The 16,509-nt window shown below is 36.9% G+C and overlaps 2 protein-coding genes across 3 annotated transcripts in view; one reads left to right on the forward strand and one right to left on the reverse strand.

Annotated features, from left to right (window-relative positions):
* Positions 1-16,509, reverse strand: part of Ance-3 (angiotensin-converting enzyme Ance-3) — a 98,623-nt gene that overhangs the window by 18,986 nt on the left and 63,128 nt on the right. The window lies entirely within an intron of this gene.
* On the forward strand, positions 7-5,020 carry Vajk3. The gene is made up of 3 exons (XM_036360122.2): positions 7-155; positions 329-410; positions 2,736-5,020. The coding sequence occupies exons 2-3, from the start codon at positions 399-401 to the stop codon at positions 3,978-3,980; spliced, it is 1,257 nt and encodes a 418-aa protein (XP_036216015.1). The 5' UTR covers positions 7-155; positions 329-398; the 3' UTR covers positions 3,981-5,020.

The following is a 16,509-nucleotide window of genomic DNA, read 5'->3' on the forward strand; positions in this document are numbered from 1 at the left end:
GCAGCTGGCCAACAGCAGCATCCAGTCAAAACTTTGGAATCGTTGCGATTCTACAAATAATTCTGCTTTAGTTATATATATTTTTATTCAAATTCAAATTTGCTGATATTATTTTGCATTGGGGTTTGAAGTGATCTAGTGCAAGTGCTGTGAATGTAAGTGTGTTTTTCTGTGTTCTTGCGACAAAAACTATCAAAGTAAAGCTTTAAAAATTTATGAAAAATATTGTGTTTTGAATCTGAAATATTTTGAACGCGTTTTTGAAAACTCTAATTGAAACATAGTGCAGGCGCATTGAGTAATCACAAATTCTGTTTAATATTTGCAGCGTCATCGTAGCTGTGCTTTGGCGGTATTTTGTGAATAATTCTGCTGTTGACTGAAAAGGAACGCTGAAAATGAAAATATTTGTAAGTATGAGTGTTACTTTTAAAAAACAAAGCAACTCGAAATAATTGGTTTACAAAACAATAATTAATTTTTATTAAAAAAGCTCAGTAATTAACTGGCAAAACAAAAAAAAAATCTTTAAAAAGAAAAGCTAATATTTAATACAATACGTTAAAAAAGTTCCTTTTTTTAAGTTTAATTACATTTTAGTTTCGAATTCTAATTTCTTTTTGTGAACTTTGAAAACACTTTTTTAAAGGAAAAGTTCTGATATTCTCAAAAAAAAAAATTTTTTTTAAATTGAATTCGTTTTCTTTCGAATTATAGATTGTTTGACTACTTTGCAAAAATGTTCTTTAAAAAAAAGTTCGGGAATGACTTTCTATTAAAATTTGTTTATTTTTTTTAAATTTAAATTTAAGAAATAAAGAAATATTTGAAGAATAAACAATTTGGAAATATAGGTAGAATTAAAAAATAATCAATTAGAATTTTATAACCTCGACATATTATTATATACTGAATAAATTCAAACACTTTACTGAATGCTAAGTTCTGGAATCTGGAACCGGTCTGCAACTTTTTTTATCTTTCCAAAATATTTACTAGTTCCAAATCTAACTGAATTCGTACCACAATTTCTTTTTTTTTTAGTTTAGAGCCAAAATATTTAGAAGCACTTAGTTAAACACTGACCTACTTCGCACATTTGATTTCACAAAACGTTTCTACCAACAAAAAGTTAGTGTGCAATCATAAGATTTATAAGCCATTAGATCATTAGATTTATGGCCACCTTACAGCGGTCGGTCCTTTTAAGTAATGTGTGGTAATAAATTTTGGCAGCAAGCACTTTGAAAACTAGCCACATTTCCTCCCTATTGTCGTAGCACTTCTTGATACACAAGTTTATATGAACATAAACAATGCCCCATTATTTTAAATACCGCAAAATACAAAAAAACAAACAAAACTTTGCAGAAAAAATCAAAAATAAGACCCCAGGCAACGTCAACAGCAGACACATTGTAAAACAAACAGGTCATAAAAGAGTCATAAAATCGCTAATGGCAGCGATGCAAAAGCGCATGCAAAATGAAAATGCTATGAACACACAAACAACAAGATAAAAATCGAAAATGAAAAAGAAGCGCATAAAAACAGCAACAACTCATAACTGCAACTTACGACTTGCTCATTCATACTCCTCAAGCTTTCAAACTCATCATGAATGTGTATGTTTGTTTGCTTTCCACATGGACTACTACTCACACCGTTATGTTATATTATCTGCAATGCGTAGTATAGTAAATTTAGAGGTTAATGCTTGCCCAAACCCAAATAAAATAAATAAAACCAATTAATTGCCGAGGAAGTCATAGCGGAACAGCCTTTTTCAATAAGACAAACCATATTTTTGTTCAGCTATCAATCAATCCATTAATCAATCACTTAACAGTCCGCCTTTTTTCGCCAACTTCATAGCAACTAATTAACCGTAATTGCAGCAGCGAGTTCAAACACATAGGCATTTTTCCTTCAATTAGCGGCTTACGGAACTTTTTTCTATGCTACACTAAATCGCGGAGGCCTAATTGTTTAAGGCCCACAGGTGACATAAATTCAAAGGCATTCTGTCTTCGTTTTAACTAAACTTTAATAAGGCGCTTGAGCTGCACTGCACCGTTATGCGCACACAATTATTGTGATGTTATATAATTTTATTATCATATATCGATTATCGACGAGTGTCAAAAGCAATTTCACCAACCGCCGTTCATGTGCACCACCATTGGCGGCTAGCGTTGGCCATTGAGCGTTGATACTTTCGCTCGCTGATTGCTCAAATTGGCGTTCCATCGCAGCTATGAAGTAATACGTTTTTTTTCATTAAACTTATTTTCGTTATTATTAATGTCGAACACGTACGACAGATGGCTTTAAACAGCGACTGATTGATAGAAATGTTATAAAATTCGAAATGCCACACTGGCAATGTTTACCATTTTGCGTAATGTGTTTTTGCTGTAACAAGCACACATTTGTTTCTATAAAATTTATATGAACATTTATTGTAGGTAAGCCTTTAATAGCTGTTTAAGGCTGCCCTTACAATCAAAGAGTTAGGAGTCGAACATGTTCACACTTGCACTTAGGTGAATTATGCAATATATTTACTATAGTTTTCTTAAGAAATAAAAAAAAGAACTTACAGTAGAAACTACACAATTTACATAAAGAAATATTTTTCAACAGAAATTAAACCTTGAATTTTTAAAGAGACAAAAATTAACTGTTATGAAACTCAAATATTAGAATAAACTAAATAAAATCAACTTTTTTAGATCTGCTTCGCCGCTCTGCTTGTGGCCACTGCCTACGCAGGCGACACCGCCAAGAAGGCCACTGTCGAGGCCGCAGCTAGCTCTGCTTCAGGCAAGAAAGTGCCACTCGAGAAGAAGCTCGACAAGCGCGGTCTGCTTGACCTCGGCTACGGCTATGGTCACTCCGGACTTGATGTTGGCTACATCGGACACGGTGGTGTTGACTACGGACATGGTTATGGCCTTGTGTCTGGTCACTCTGCACCAGCCGCCGTCTCTTATGGACAAACCGGCTATGCATCCGCTGGAATCGGGCACTCTCCATTCCTCATCAGCAAAACTGCCGATGTACATAAGACCATCACCATCACTAAGGGTGTACCGGTACCAGTGACAGTCGACCGTCCCTACCCAGTTGTGCATCAAAAACAAGTGCCCGTCGAAGTGAGAGTACCTGTGCCACAGCCCTACGAAGTCATACGCAAAGTACCAGTTTCGGTAAAGGAGTACGTCAAGGTGCCCATTCATGTGCCACAACCCTACACCGTCGAAAGGCGTGTCGAAGTTAAAGTACCCGTGCCCGTAGATCGCCCCTACCCAGTGAAGGTGCCCGTGCCACAGCCCTACGAAGTGATCAAACATGTTCAAGTGCCCGTCAAAGTGCCCGTACCACAGCCCTACGAAGTGATCAAGCATGTTCAAGTGCCCTATAAGGTTCAAGTGCCAGTGCCACAACCCTATGAAGTCATCAAACACGTGCAAGTGCCCGTACATGTGCCAGTCGATCGTCCCGTACCAGTCGCTGTACCCAAGCCCTACCCAGTGCCCGTTGAGAAACCCTACCCAGTTGTGGTGGAGAAACAAGTCAAGGTTGAGGTACCAGTACGCGTCGACAGACCCTATCCCGTGCCTGTAGATCGCCCCTACACTGTTAAGGTACCAGTCGATGTACCACAACCTTACACCGTCGAAAAGCATGTACCTTACACAGTAGACCGTCCAGTGCCAGTGCCCGTGAAGGTGGCAATCGACCGTCCGTACGCAGTGCATGTGACACGCCCAGTACCAGTGGCTGTTCAGAAACCCGTTGCTGTACCCGTACCCGTGCCAGTCGTCGCCGGACACACGCTGGTCGAACATGGACCCTCCATTGCTATCAGCGGCGGCGGATATGATGGCGGTTACGGTGGACATGGCTTCTCATCCAGCGGCTACGGCTACTCGTCCCTTGGACACGGTCATGGTTACGCACATAAAAAGAAGTAAACCTGCCTGTGGAGCTGCAGCTTCTACGATTACTGTGTATATGATTTCAGCATTGAAGGCGGAATTAATTGAAAGAATTTTAGTGTTAATTATGAAATTATGAGGAGAAGGAAGTCTTTAGCAATGCGACTTCGGAAAATTTAGTAAGAAAGCAGAGAAACATTACGAGCAAAACGAGTAGAAAAACGAAAACAAAGCAAACAAGTGCCGACAAGAATTAACTGTATTTGAAGTAATTGTAATGGTAAAACATCACAACAACAACTAGAAGAAGCATAAATACACAAAAGCGAAGACATTGACGAAGTGGCAGTGAAACAAAAGAAATGAAAGACTCGAGTTGAAACTAACTTAACTAGCGTAATATGAATAGAACATCCGCTCACTTAAAATTCATTTTTCGGCCACTGGAAATCGCTTATTGCTAACTATATATATATGTAAACCCTGCCACTTAGTTTTAAGTATTTACAACTTTTGTAAATTATTTAAAAAAGCAAAGAGAGCTGCTTGTCTAGGACAACACACAACTGGCTGCTTACATCGTTAAATGGTTTAGTTGTGTCGAACTTTGTCAGTAGACACACCCACAATTAAAAACCCATTGAAAAATAATGCGTTTTTTGTAGTGCCTGCAAAGACCCTGCACACAACCGCATTTTGTTCAAAATTTGCCAATTCACCTTTAGAGCTAACATTATTACCACTTATGCCACTCACTATATATATGTGTATATTAGCAACATTTAGTGTATTTATCACATCAAATGCAAAAACAAGTAACACAAAATTAAATAACGGTATTTTAATTTTACCTTTGTCACTTGTAATTTTGCCGTAATCATTAATTATTTCGAAATTCAGAAAAATTTCGTTTCGCATTTGTAATGAACATCTCTTTCTCTCTCTCTCTTTCTATCTTTATTGTATGTGTATAAATTAATTTTATATATGTACTCTATGTATGTATTTTGTAAATGTGTAAATATGTGTTAAGACGAAATGATTTTTTGAATAATAAAAATTCGTAAGAAAAATAATTACAAATGTGTTTTACTCATTTGTTTTTGTATAGATATATAAATTGGCTAAATTCAGTCAGTCAGCGGAGTACGAAAAACCATCTACTTAGCTTGGCAATTTTCACACACAAATTCAAAGCTTGTTAAGAACTGTATTCAACATTAATTATATGCGTGTAATTTTGAATAAAATGAGTATTGAAGACTTATAAATAATATTGCTTACAACTGCGTATCTGATAAGGAGTGGAAAGCATATATGTATTTTATTAAAGTAAAATAAAAATTTTATATTGAAATAGTAGATTTCAAGAAAAACCCGAAAAATTATTAATTTCAATGAAAGGCAAGTACTAGAAAGAAAAAATTGCTTAACAAATTTTAATTTTATTGATTTTTTACTTATGGGGCTATACTCACCTGCAAGTCAATCAAAACGTGGTGTTTCGTGATTTCTTTTAAAAAGGCTTTTTATTAAATTAATAAATAGAAATAATGCACACTCACAGAGTTTAATGTACTTTAATAATTAGCGCTGCATTTTGAAATATTGGGTTTACCCGCAGACAATCTATAGACGGACAACCAAAAGGGTGTCAAGCTGTCTGCTTAAAATTATCTCATATCCAAAAAACACAAAAATTTATTGCAATTATAGATGATTATCTATATAATGATCGAAGGATTAGTCAAAATTTGAAATTTTAGTGAAAATTCACACTTCAGAGTGACTTAAAAAACCGCGATTATGAACAAAAATCTTATTCCTTCGTTCATTACTTGACATATATATATATATATATGTATCTAAGAAAGTCCTTCGATAATTTCAGTTCAAGTCCAACCGTTCCGGAGATATTTTCCTTTCTTTGAAAATTGCGATTTACCAGCTAATTGCACTAAGTTAAAAAATACGCTTATATCAGAGGATATTCTCAAATATATGTACATTCTACATAAACCAATAAAAATTTCCTCTTATTTATCGAAAATAACGTCTTCAAGAAAATTCGCTATAAAATTCATTAATAATTATATTATACACGTAAAGTAATATTTTGTATTTTATTTTATTATTATATTTGTATACATTTTATCCAAATTCAAAATCATATGCAATATAATAAAATCTTGCTGCTGAAAGCTCTGGTTTTTGCTTTACTACTCTCAGCTTTTGTAATACTTTGAATGAGTAGTTGTGGTAATGTTCTTGAAAAATATATAACATCAACTTCATTTGGATTCGCCAAAATTTAACGCAATATTACAATAGATTTTGTATTAACTCAAGGCCGAGCTGACACAGCTTTGAAGGAATCAACTGAAATTCTAAACTTTTTAATAACTAGAGAATTTTTAATTAAGTACCAGGCACACATATAAATCTCAAGTGAGAAAATCTAGACATTTCCATGCAAACAAATTAAAATTACAGCCAATCTAATCAAAATACAAACAGACAATCAGAAACTGAATCGCAATCACAAAGTACAAAAACTACTTTCTAAATAAATACATAAAGTACCAATATTATTAGTTGTACACACACACACACAACACGAGTCAAACTACTTTTAGTTAAATTAGTAACTATTTTTGAACTCAACTGTGCTGGCGCTTTGAGAATTCTAAGCGAGAGTGTTCTTGCCTGTTGACTCATAACTCGCTGGCAGCTGGTACAAGCCATACAGACCAGACCAGATTACATACACAAACACACACACACGTAATTACACTGATTTGCTTACGAACGCACGCATATTGATTAAATTGGTATTAAGAGCAAAAATCGGGTGCAATTAAGAGTGCCATAGTTGTTCTAAGTCATCGTGGTCGTTCAAGGTCGTTTCCATTGCGAGCCAAACAACAAAACCGCAAATTAAAAAGCTGCTCCGCTTACCACTTGCCACATAGCATTGTCAATGGTGGCGACTTCATGCTACATATGCGGATGTAGTCGAAACTGTGGCGGTTATTAATAACTTTTCTAAAACACAAATACAAAATAGACTTCCACACATGCGCACCACTTCATTTGCGTTTGTAGGTGAATTATATGTATGCAATTAAAAGGTACTGTTGTTTGACAATTAAAAATATATGCGCGCAAAAGTAAAGCTTTAACATATATGGTTTTATTTATTGAACAGAGAAACAACAGCAGGCAGCTAATAGCAGCTTAACGTTGGTAGTGCGCTGTAACGAAAGAGTGTTAGTGTGAGTGTTGTCATGTGAGTGTGTGTGTATTGCAAGCAGGTGGTCTTAAATATGTAAGAATTCTAATTAGCCACACTATAATCGCTGTGATTAATTACTTCTTGTAATAATTAGCCAGCCGCTAAAATTAATCTCAACTTAAAAATGAACTGAACAAATTTGTTTTGAATTAAAGTCATTTATTCGAGTAATAACTTATTTGAATTGATGGCAGCTGTAGATATTGTCTGACCCAAAGCCTCAAGGCTTTTGTAAATGTTCACGAAATTTTAATCATTTTTGAAAAAGCAAAGAAATTAAAGAATTGCACTTAATGCCACTAGTTATATATCTACTCATATATTCTATAACTAAATTCGTGGTGTTATTATTCCAATATTCTGAACTTGCTTTGGAAAACTACTGTCCTTGTGTGCCTTTTTCATCACATGACATTTATTTGAAACAATAATAAGAACGTTCTAAGCGGCCTAAAGAGTTTTGAAGATGAGGAAATAGTACTAGAAAAACTCGCAGAATATGGTCACTCAACCAGCCATTTCAAAAAACCGATTTTGCATGTCAGAAGTGCTGCTTAAACGCGTCAAAAAAAAGTCGTTTTTGCATCGGATTGTGATAGGTAATGAAAACTGGATTCATTACGATGCCCCTAATAGCAAAAAATCATATGTGAAACCTGACCAAACAACCAGATCACCGGCAAGTCCGAACATTCATGACGCCAAGTTATGCTCTCTATTTGGTGTAATCAGATGGGCGTATTATATTAAGAGCTTCTAAAACTGGGTGAAATTATTAATTTGGATCAATAACCACTCACAAACTAAACTAAAGAGAGACTCTGCATTCAGATAGCCAGGCCCAATTTTCCATCATGACACCGCTCAGCCTCATGTTGCAAGATCGGTTAAAAACTACTTGAAAACGGGAACTTTTGCAGCACCCAGCTTATAAGCCTCTTCTGACAACTATTTTTAGCGGTCGATACGCCCGCTGGAATATGGTTCACATCAGAACAGGATATCATTTATTGACTTGCTGCATCCTTGGCCACCAAACCCGTGTAGTTTTTTTTTTTTTTGATTGCTCAAACAAATTATCATAAAGATTAAACAAATTTAAAGTTTCAGATATGCAATACTTTCAAAACTACTGTACAAGTTTTCCTCAATTTAAAGTCGAAACATAAACATTTCGAGGGGAGGGGTTTTATTCAAGACACACACTACAGGCGGGTTATGAACTGGCTAAAACAGCTGTCGTCTTATATACATATGTTTGACAGATTACCGTTATTTAGTTTATATTTAGTGTTATTATTGTATTATCTCTTTAATATTACAATATTAGTTTTTAAACCAATTTCCGTAAAAATATTCTAAATCTTAAGTACTAAAAAATCAATTTTTTTTTTATAGTTTCTCACATGATGTGGTATCTATAATAAATCTGCGGACACATCAAAGCCACGTTCGAAATCTTATTGAAGATCTGTTGTTCAATTCTTATAAAAAAAATACATTGGATATAAATTATCCATGCTTCTATGGTAATTAGTAACCCAAATCTTCGGCAATAAGTAACACGATTGCCATTCATACTGCTGACGACCTTGATTGTCAAAAAAATATTTTAATAATACAAAGTCATTTGTCATACTTTTAAACGCATCAATAAACTTAATCGCTCGCCTCCAAATGCAGTGAAGAACAGAAGCTTTAATTGTCAGGCATCAGATGTTCATGAATTGCGCGATAAGAGATGATACTCGAACCACTTTCGGTTTAATTGCTTGTTACATTTCTTGACATTTTTCAATTAGCCGCCGCAAATGATGCAGACATTTTTGACGCGCACGTTTGCAGCGTTTAACTTTATCACAGGTCTGCATATACGCAAACGGGTAACACTCTCGGCACACCGGTGAACGTGAGGGCATGTGCGACCAAATGACACGTTCAAGGTTAAAGCCGGCTTGTCAGATGCCACACAGCGGCCAAACGGCCAAGTTTGCGTATGCGATGTCATAACAAAGCGTCTGCACACGCTGCGCTTGTGCGCCGTCACAGCGTCGAAGGGTGTTGCAAGGTCTGTTATGAAACACGTCGTAGAGCACGTGTTGTGGGGCAAGCAGAAGCTGATAACCAGTTAATTGAGCGAATTTTGCACAACAAAGAGGCACTTTGAGTGGTACGCGTTTAAGTAATGAGCTTGCACTTTTGACCCATAACACACGTTTTCTGCACGCATCTGCCTTTCAGGCTTGTACTTCTGCATTGTCGCCGCGAACGGGTTTGGCGCTTAAGTCTTCTGATTACAACGACCTGATTACTTTTAACTGCATGCGCTGTAAATGTGTGTCAATTATTTTTATCGCATGCGATTACTACGGTATGCAAAATGCGACCTAATTTGCGCTACTGATCAGTCAGTTTTCATTTAGACAAATTGCATTTATTTAAAAAGCGAACAGCAATCAACTTTTCAAATTAACCGCTAACTTAAGGCTTTACTTTGATGATTTTTTATAGTCGCAAAGGGCTTGTTGATCAAAAAAAAATTACAAAAAAAAAAACAATAAAACCAAAAACGCAAAAAAATTACAAATAAAAAAAATAGCAAACAAAAGTAAAAAAAAGTGAGCGAAAGTATTTTTCATTTGCCGAAAGAATTACATTAACAGTCATTGCTCAACTGAAGTTACATAAACCAAATTTTTTTCGTTGCTCTATATTCCTCGCAAAAAATTATACACATTCTTATCATATGTAATCGATTAAATCTTTTTCATTTTGTTGCATTTAATCCACTTAATTATGGCTACGATTAGCATATAAATTTCAGTTGCAACTTTTTCCCATCATAAAACTTATCTATCAATTTTAATATAATCAAAACTGCCGACGTGAATGTGTTGGGATCAGCTGCGCCGCGCACTAAACCAACAGGAAAAGAAATGTTGAGCTTAGCACAGCACATTGCAAACCAATTTACACACATGCGAACATGTACGCGACCACAGCGTACATTAGTGCAACATGTGCCTCATTTCTGCCGCTTTTTGCGCAGCTTTTGCGGCTTCTCCGCACTTACCGTTGCGGTTTATCAGCAGCAGCGAGTGCTATGCTTACAAAGCTGCCCATCTGGCTACACGACTGGCTGGGCGACGTACGTGCCATGGCGTTTGGGTGGCGCTGCATGCCTACGAGTGGTCGACAAATACTAGTTAATCGGTTGCGGCAGCCACAGCGCGCTGCACACACAATGCGGTCGCAATTAAATTGTGCACAATATTTTCCTGCCTGCTGGTCTGGCCGACTCGCCTTTCTTTCCTGCTGCACCACATTTAATACCCGTCCAGTGCGGTTGGTTGCTATCGCTGCGAGGATCACTCTGCCATTCATCCCAAAAATGCCCACTTTTAGACACTTGCGATGTGTTGCCCGTAGTAAAATAGTTTTGTGCATTTAGCGGTTTATATGTCATTAAAATTGACTCAGACTGACACAAATCAAATGATCACGTATTTTAACACAAACTTTAATTATGCCCTTCAAACAGGCTTTTGAGCCTATGCAATTTTCCATACACTTGTTATAAGCCTCGGATGAAATGGTCTTCAGTGCCTTCAACGAAAGCTGCTTTTTTCGTCTTCGGCTTATTTTCGACAACATCATATTCATGAAATCACATCTCGCCACCAAATGATGGATCAATCTATTAGGAGCGTGATTAACAGAAGTCAATGGATGACTCGTATGAGTCAAGTTTTCGATGACTTCACGCCCCTCACTGAGTCTCTTGTGCCTCGTGATAAAGCAAAATTCTCAAAACACTTCGCAATATTTTCAACGATTCTGTAACCACCATTCCATTGAAAACACAAAATTTCAATTAAAACGAATCTAATGTTCGACTTAATCGAATATAGCATCTCCTTACTTGTTGGTATGAATTTATGTTTTCTTGACACTTAAAGTGATATGCGCCTTTGGCCGTTGGCTCATGTTGCCACCGTTTGCAGCATCTGAGTTTATGCAGTTAGTCAGGTAGTAAGTTAGTCGAATCACTAGGCAATCGGGCAGCTAAGCGCATTCTCCTCTGTCCTCCTCTGTCATTATGTAATGCAACCGCCAAAAATTGCATTTCTGTGCCTTGGCACAATTTCACCGTTATTTACATAAACATCGCCATTCTGCATTTAGCAGCGTAACACTAAATTTGACCAAAATTGGGTTAACTCAGGCGATCGGGTTTTTTCATTTGTTTTGGTTTCTGTTACTTTACAACGCTTTTCACAGTGTGGCAAACGGGGCAAATTATAAGCATACTTTGAATATTCAATTCTTATTTTATTTTGAATAGGAATTGAATAGTGTAAATTAGAGAAAATACACCTTTACAATAATTCTATGTATTATTTAGTTACATAATAGGGTCAAATAATGCGGAAGAAAATTGATCTTCTCAAAAATAATTGAAACTTTACAACATACATGGCATGGAGAGCATGTATAAGTCAGTGAAACTCAGCGGATATTGTAACGTTGTCCTGGAAAAAAATTCAAGCCGAATTTCGGGAAGATATCTTGTCAAAAAAAGGTTTCTCATTTAAAAGATTGACAGCTATATGCTTAAGTAGTCCGATCTAAACAAATTGTTCAGAGATTTTAGTGTTGCCTTGACTCTCTTCTCTTAGTTCACATATTAGTTTAAGTAGTTTTCAGTTTTGAAAACTATGTAAATGCAAATTTTGAAAATGAACCATTGTGCTTTAAGCTTTATTCAGATATTTCCCCAATTTAATTTTCCTACTTTCTGCCGCAAAGTGTAGACTTCTCCATCCCAGCTGAGTCAGTTTGTTAAACACACACATTTGACGCCGTTGGCTGACTCACTTACGTGGCACTTCTATGTAGTATCCAAACGTTATGCTGTCGCAAACTTCTTCCTGCTACTTGCTGACTGTCGACACACTCACTCTCCTGCCATGCCACAACCGATGATTTGAATAATTGCGCAATATGCCAAAAATTGCATTTCGTCGGCGCAATTTAGCGTTTCTACTTCACCCATTGTTCATGAGCATTATGGGTGTAAGTGAGTTGGCCTCCTTGAAATTTGAAAGAATCGCTTAAGTGCGAGCTTCATTGTTCATATACTTTCGATTAGGTGTGCCACACCATTTGCCAGACAAGCAACGAGCTTTGACTTACATTTACACGTAATTGTCCTTTCACTTGGACGCTGTCTTCTTGCTTTAATGAATTGTAACGAACTTTTTGTTTTCATAAACCATTAGCAGTCATCCACTTTTAGAGTGCAAACAATATGATTTCCAATTTTAATTGACCACAGTCGGTCTAAGTGCAATGTTGCACAAACACCGTACAGCCGACAACTACAAAGTAGCCAAAGCGTGCAACTTGTTGCTAACGGGAACGCGCATAGCATGTGGCTGAGGAGCATTTGTCTTCGATGCTCGCGTAATATATGCACCTGTGCTTCGGTTACGTGAGAAGTGATTATCAATACAAAAGACTTGGGCAACGAGCCTTGCGTGCCATTAATCAATGTTAGCCCCACTTTTGCACGGACAATAGAGTGCAATTGAGTGCAGCGAGCAAAAATGTCCATAAATATTAGCAAGATAATATTTTGTTTCAACAGTATAGCGTACTAGTTGTTAGCTGCTTCTTGTTAGACCGAGTTGTCTGAAAATTCGGTTGATTTGGTATTGTTTTCATGGAAATTACTTTACACTTTTCAAAATAAACATAAAAAATATACTTATTCTTTTAGTTAGAACACAACAGTCTTAAGTTCGCTTATGTTTTTCTTTCTACTCTCGACCAGATGTTTAGGGCAACTGTATGCTTTCTCTTATGTAGAACTACGCTTCTAGTTAGTCTGTTATTCCTTCTTACTCTTGTATTAAGTCCAGTTGGCGATAGGGTCACCTGTCTCCTAAAATGTTTTACGTCTTAAGCCCATTGCTGAACAATAAATTAAGCATATAAAGTTGTTATCCAATATAAAGTTGCTATCATAAATCACAATATCACGCTGTATAAATCACAATAACTACTTCAGACGTAATAGTGGTTCTGTCAAGGAAAAACGGTGAAGGCTTCCAAACAAATTATTCGAATTTGTCATCACACACTTAAGTCACAGGCCTGCTAGATTTAGAAAATTTTCCATATTGACTAATATAGAAGAAATATGCACCTTGTATTAGTCTTGGACAGCTAACCGCTTTGAGAGCACAATATGAAAAAAAGAGTAAGAAAGACCAATAATGCCATATAGTATTTAGATAGATGCTCGGCACATCCTGGATTATCAGTCTCTCATGCACGATGCCACACAGCATTAGTAAGCTGTAGCTGTAATGTTATGGACAGATATACGGAAATCCACTTACCGAAAGTCAATGGAATGCCTTTAGCGGCTCGCTGCTCTGTGCATAACGGCAGACTTTGAATTAATACTAAATCCGCCGCTTATAGACATCTTCACTGAAAACTGCGTAGATTTAAAAATAAGGCGGCCGGGGAGCTAGCCTATAATGCATCAGCAGTTAACTCTAGAGTTAACATCAACATAGACAGCTGAGCAAGGCCTTAGCCCTGTTTCGCATATCGGCCAAAAATGTCTTGAGTAAAAGGACAACAGTGGGGAGTGTCGCCAGGAATAAGCGACTTCACTCTACCGGCCTTCTACTGATTGCCAAGAGTCTTGTACTGCTGTCATCCCAAAACGTGACTGACATTGGTAAGCCCATGCATTTTCTATACGCCGATCTGGACAGGAGGATAGTAAGGAAGGTAAAAACACGAAATTCCTACTGGCACTCAATAGGACGAACTGTAGTAACATGCTTGAAATGTTCACTGCTCACAGTCTTGTGACGACGCACACCTGCATAATGGAGTTGACAGACCGAGAAGATTACAGGAAATGTCAAGAGCAAAGCAGTATGCAAATAATGAAGCGCCTTTTGTAAGCATTTGGCGGTTCACGGTATGAGACAGTGGAAAAGGTATCGTTAGAGAGGCCATTAGAAGATTTCGTCTTCGGAAACTAAAGAGGTTCGGCAGAATATGGAGTTTGAATAATGAAGCGTTGGACCATTGCATTATAAATTCACTGACTTGGTATGCCTTTGAAAACTTCCAATGTCCCAATATACAAGAAATTGGGTAGACAAGGAAGAAACTGACTTCAAAATTTTATTAAGTACAACGAGTTGTTGTCAATAGTTATTATTTGTTATCAGCGAGCCTAATGATTACTTAAGTGAGTCCAATTGTGGTCAGACATTAAACCAAACACCAAAATGTTTATTCTTAATGAGTGCTACTGTATTTGTCAAATAAGGAATTACGCAGGCATTTAATTAAAACCTTTGAAAAAACAAAACATACATTTTTAGACAGTTATTCGCTTGGACAAGCCCTGTCCTACACCATAAAGCTTTCTCTTAAGGTCAATAATAGTTATTGTGGCAAAATTATCAAGTCCATTAATTTTGAGCTTTCACTAAACTCATTTTTTGGATTTTGTGATGAGCTAAGTAAATCTAAATATGCTTAATTCGAGAAAAAAATTCTTCAAAAAATATCCTTAATATTATCTAGCAAGCAACTTCGTATGTCAATATTTTCTATAAGCAAATAATAATGCAACTAAAAATTTACAACAACTAAGAAAAATACAAAAAAAATCTTCGCTCGCTAATAAACACCTCACGAGTGGCTCTGATGTGGCAAGGAATGCTGGCCACATTAGATTTTAATAGCACAGCAGTTATGCGATAATGGCAATTAAGTAAACGGGCAATGCAACAATTACAGCAACAACAACCAAAACAGATTGCAATTCGCGCATCATCAAATTCATTAAAATGTCCGTTGTGACACATTGATTAACCCACTGATTCGGTAGTTGACCGACTGACTGAGTTTACCAGACACAACAACAACTACAAGTAAACGCACGCAGCCAACTTGCATGCAAACGCACACACAGCGATCAGATGACGCTTGGCTGAGCAGTTGAGTAGCTGATAAATACAGGCAATCAACAATGAAATGGCAACAGCATGAATGTGTGCCACAACCGAAAGTAAGCCTCATCAGCATGCAACAGGCAACAAGCCCGCTAGCGCACAAATCCCGTGCAGTCACTCTCTCTTGCTCGCCGCTTTCCAGCGCATGGCGCCTATGCGTCAACGGCTAAAAGGAAAAATACCGTCGACGCAGACTTGAAAACTTATGCAACTTTTTGCGAAAACGCGGCGAGATATGTGCGGCAGCAGCAAAAATGATGGCAGCACTTACCTGCAACAATGCGCTTGCTGCTATGGGATACCACCGTCATTGCTAAAATTATGCATTCGCATTGTTGCTGTTGTTATGGCTGTGAGTTAGCAATAAATTTTTCCAATTGGCTTATTGCGCAGACGGCATCTCTTCGGCTGATCACATCAATTTGTCGACGCGCAACTGTTTAATAGCGTTCGATTGCCTGTTGTTGCTACTGTTGTATGGTTGCTAAGTACTTTGGCATTTCAATTGATTGCACTTTAATGCCTTTTGTTTTTGGCTTTTTGCGTGTGGAGTGAAAACTAAGTTCTCTTTAGCGCAATGCTCTCTTTGCTCGCGCGCTCTTTTTCTCGCTGTTGCACAAATGTAGATGCGCAGAGGCGGTAAGTGCAATCAAACTGTGTATTGTGCAAAGGTTTTGCCATTTATTAAGTTGTTTTAAATTTTGATTCGGTTTGTGGTAAGCGCAATTTATGTACAACAAGGAAGTTGTTCAATTTAATTAATTTCGCCGCATGCGTGCTGCCTTACAATGTTGCAAATTAAATGAATGAGTAACTGACTGACCATCAGTTTTATTATATATTTAATTACTATAATCAGGAAAAAAAATGTTTATGTTGCCAACAACAGATGATAGGGTATTTAAACTACGTTCAAAATAAGTATTTCAACATTATTTCTAAAGTATTTCTTCACACTAAAATTGATTACAATGAAAAACTTTTAGCAGCTTTCTGGCAACCAAAATAGCACTGCCGCCGTAATCTTTAAGCAAATGAGCTGTTTCACTAAGAAAATTACCTGCCAAACAATATGAAGCGCGATTTGGATCTATTGTCGCTAGTTACCCGCTAAGAAAAAATCACTGGTTCTTTTCATTTAATAATAACTTTAATATATACTGTGTTACGTTTTTCCTGAAATTTGTGAACGATCAAAATAAAGCTCTTGTATGGA

This window comes from Bactrocera oleae, chromosome 3, assembly GCF_042242935.1.
Source record: "Bactrocera oleae isolate idBacOlea1 chromosome 3, idBacOlea1, whole genome shotgun sequence".
NCBI lineage: Eukaryota > Metazoa > Arthropoda > Insecta > Diptera > Tephritidae > Bactrocera > Bactrocera oleae.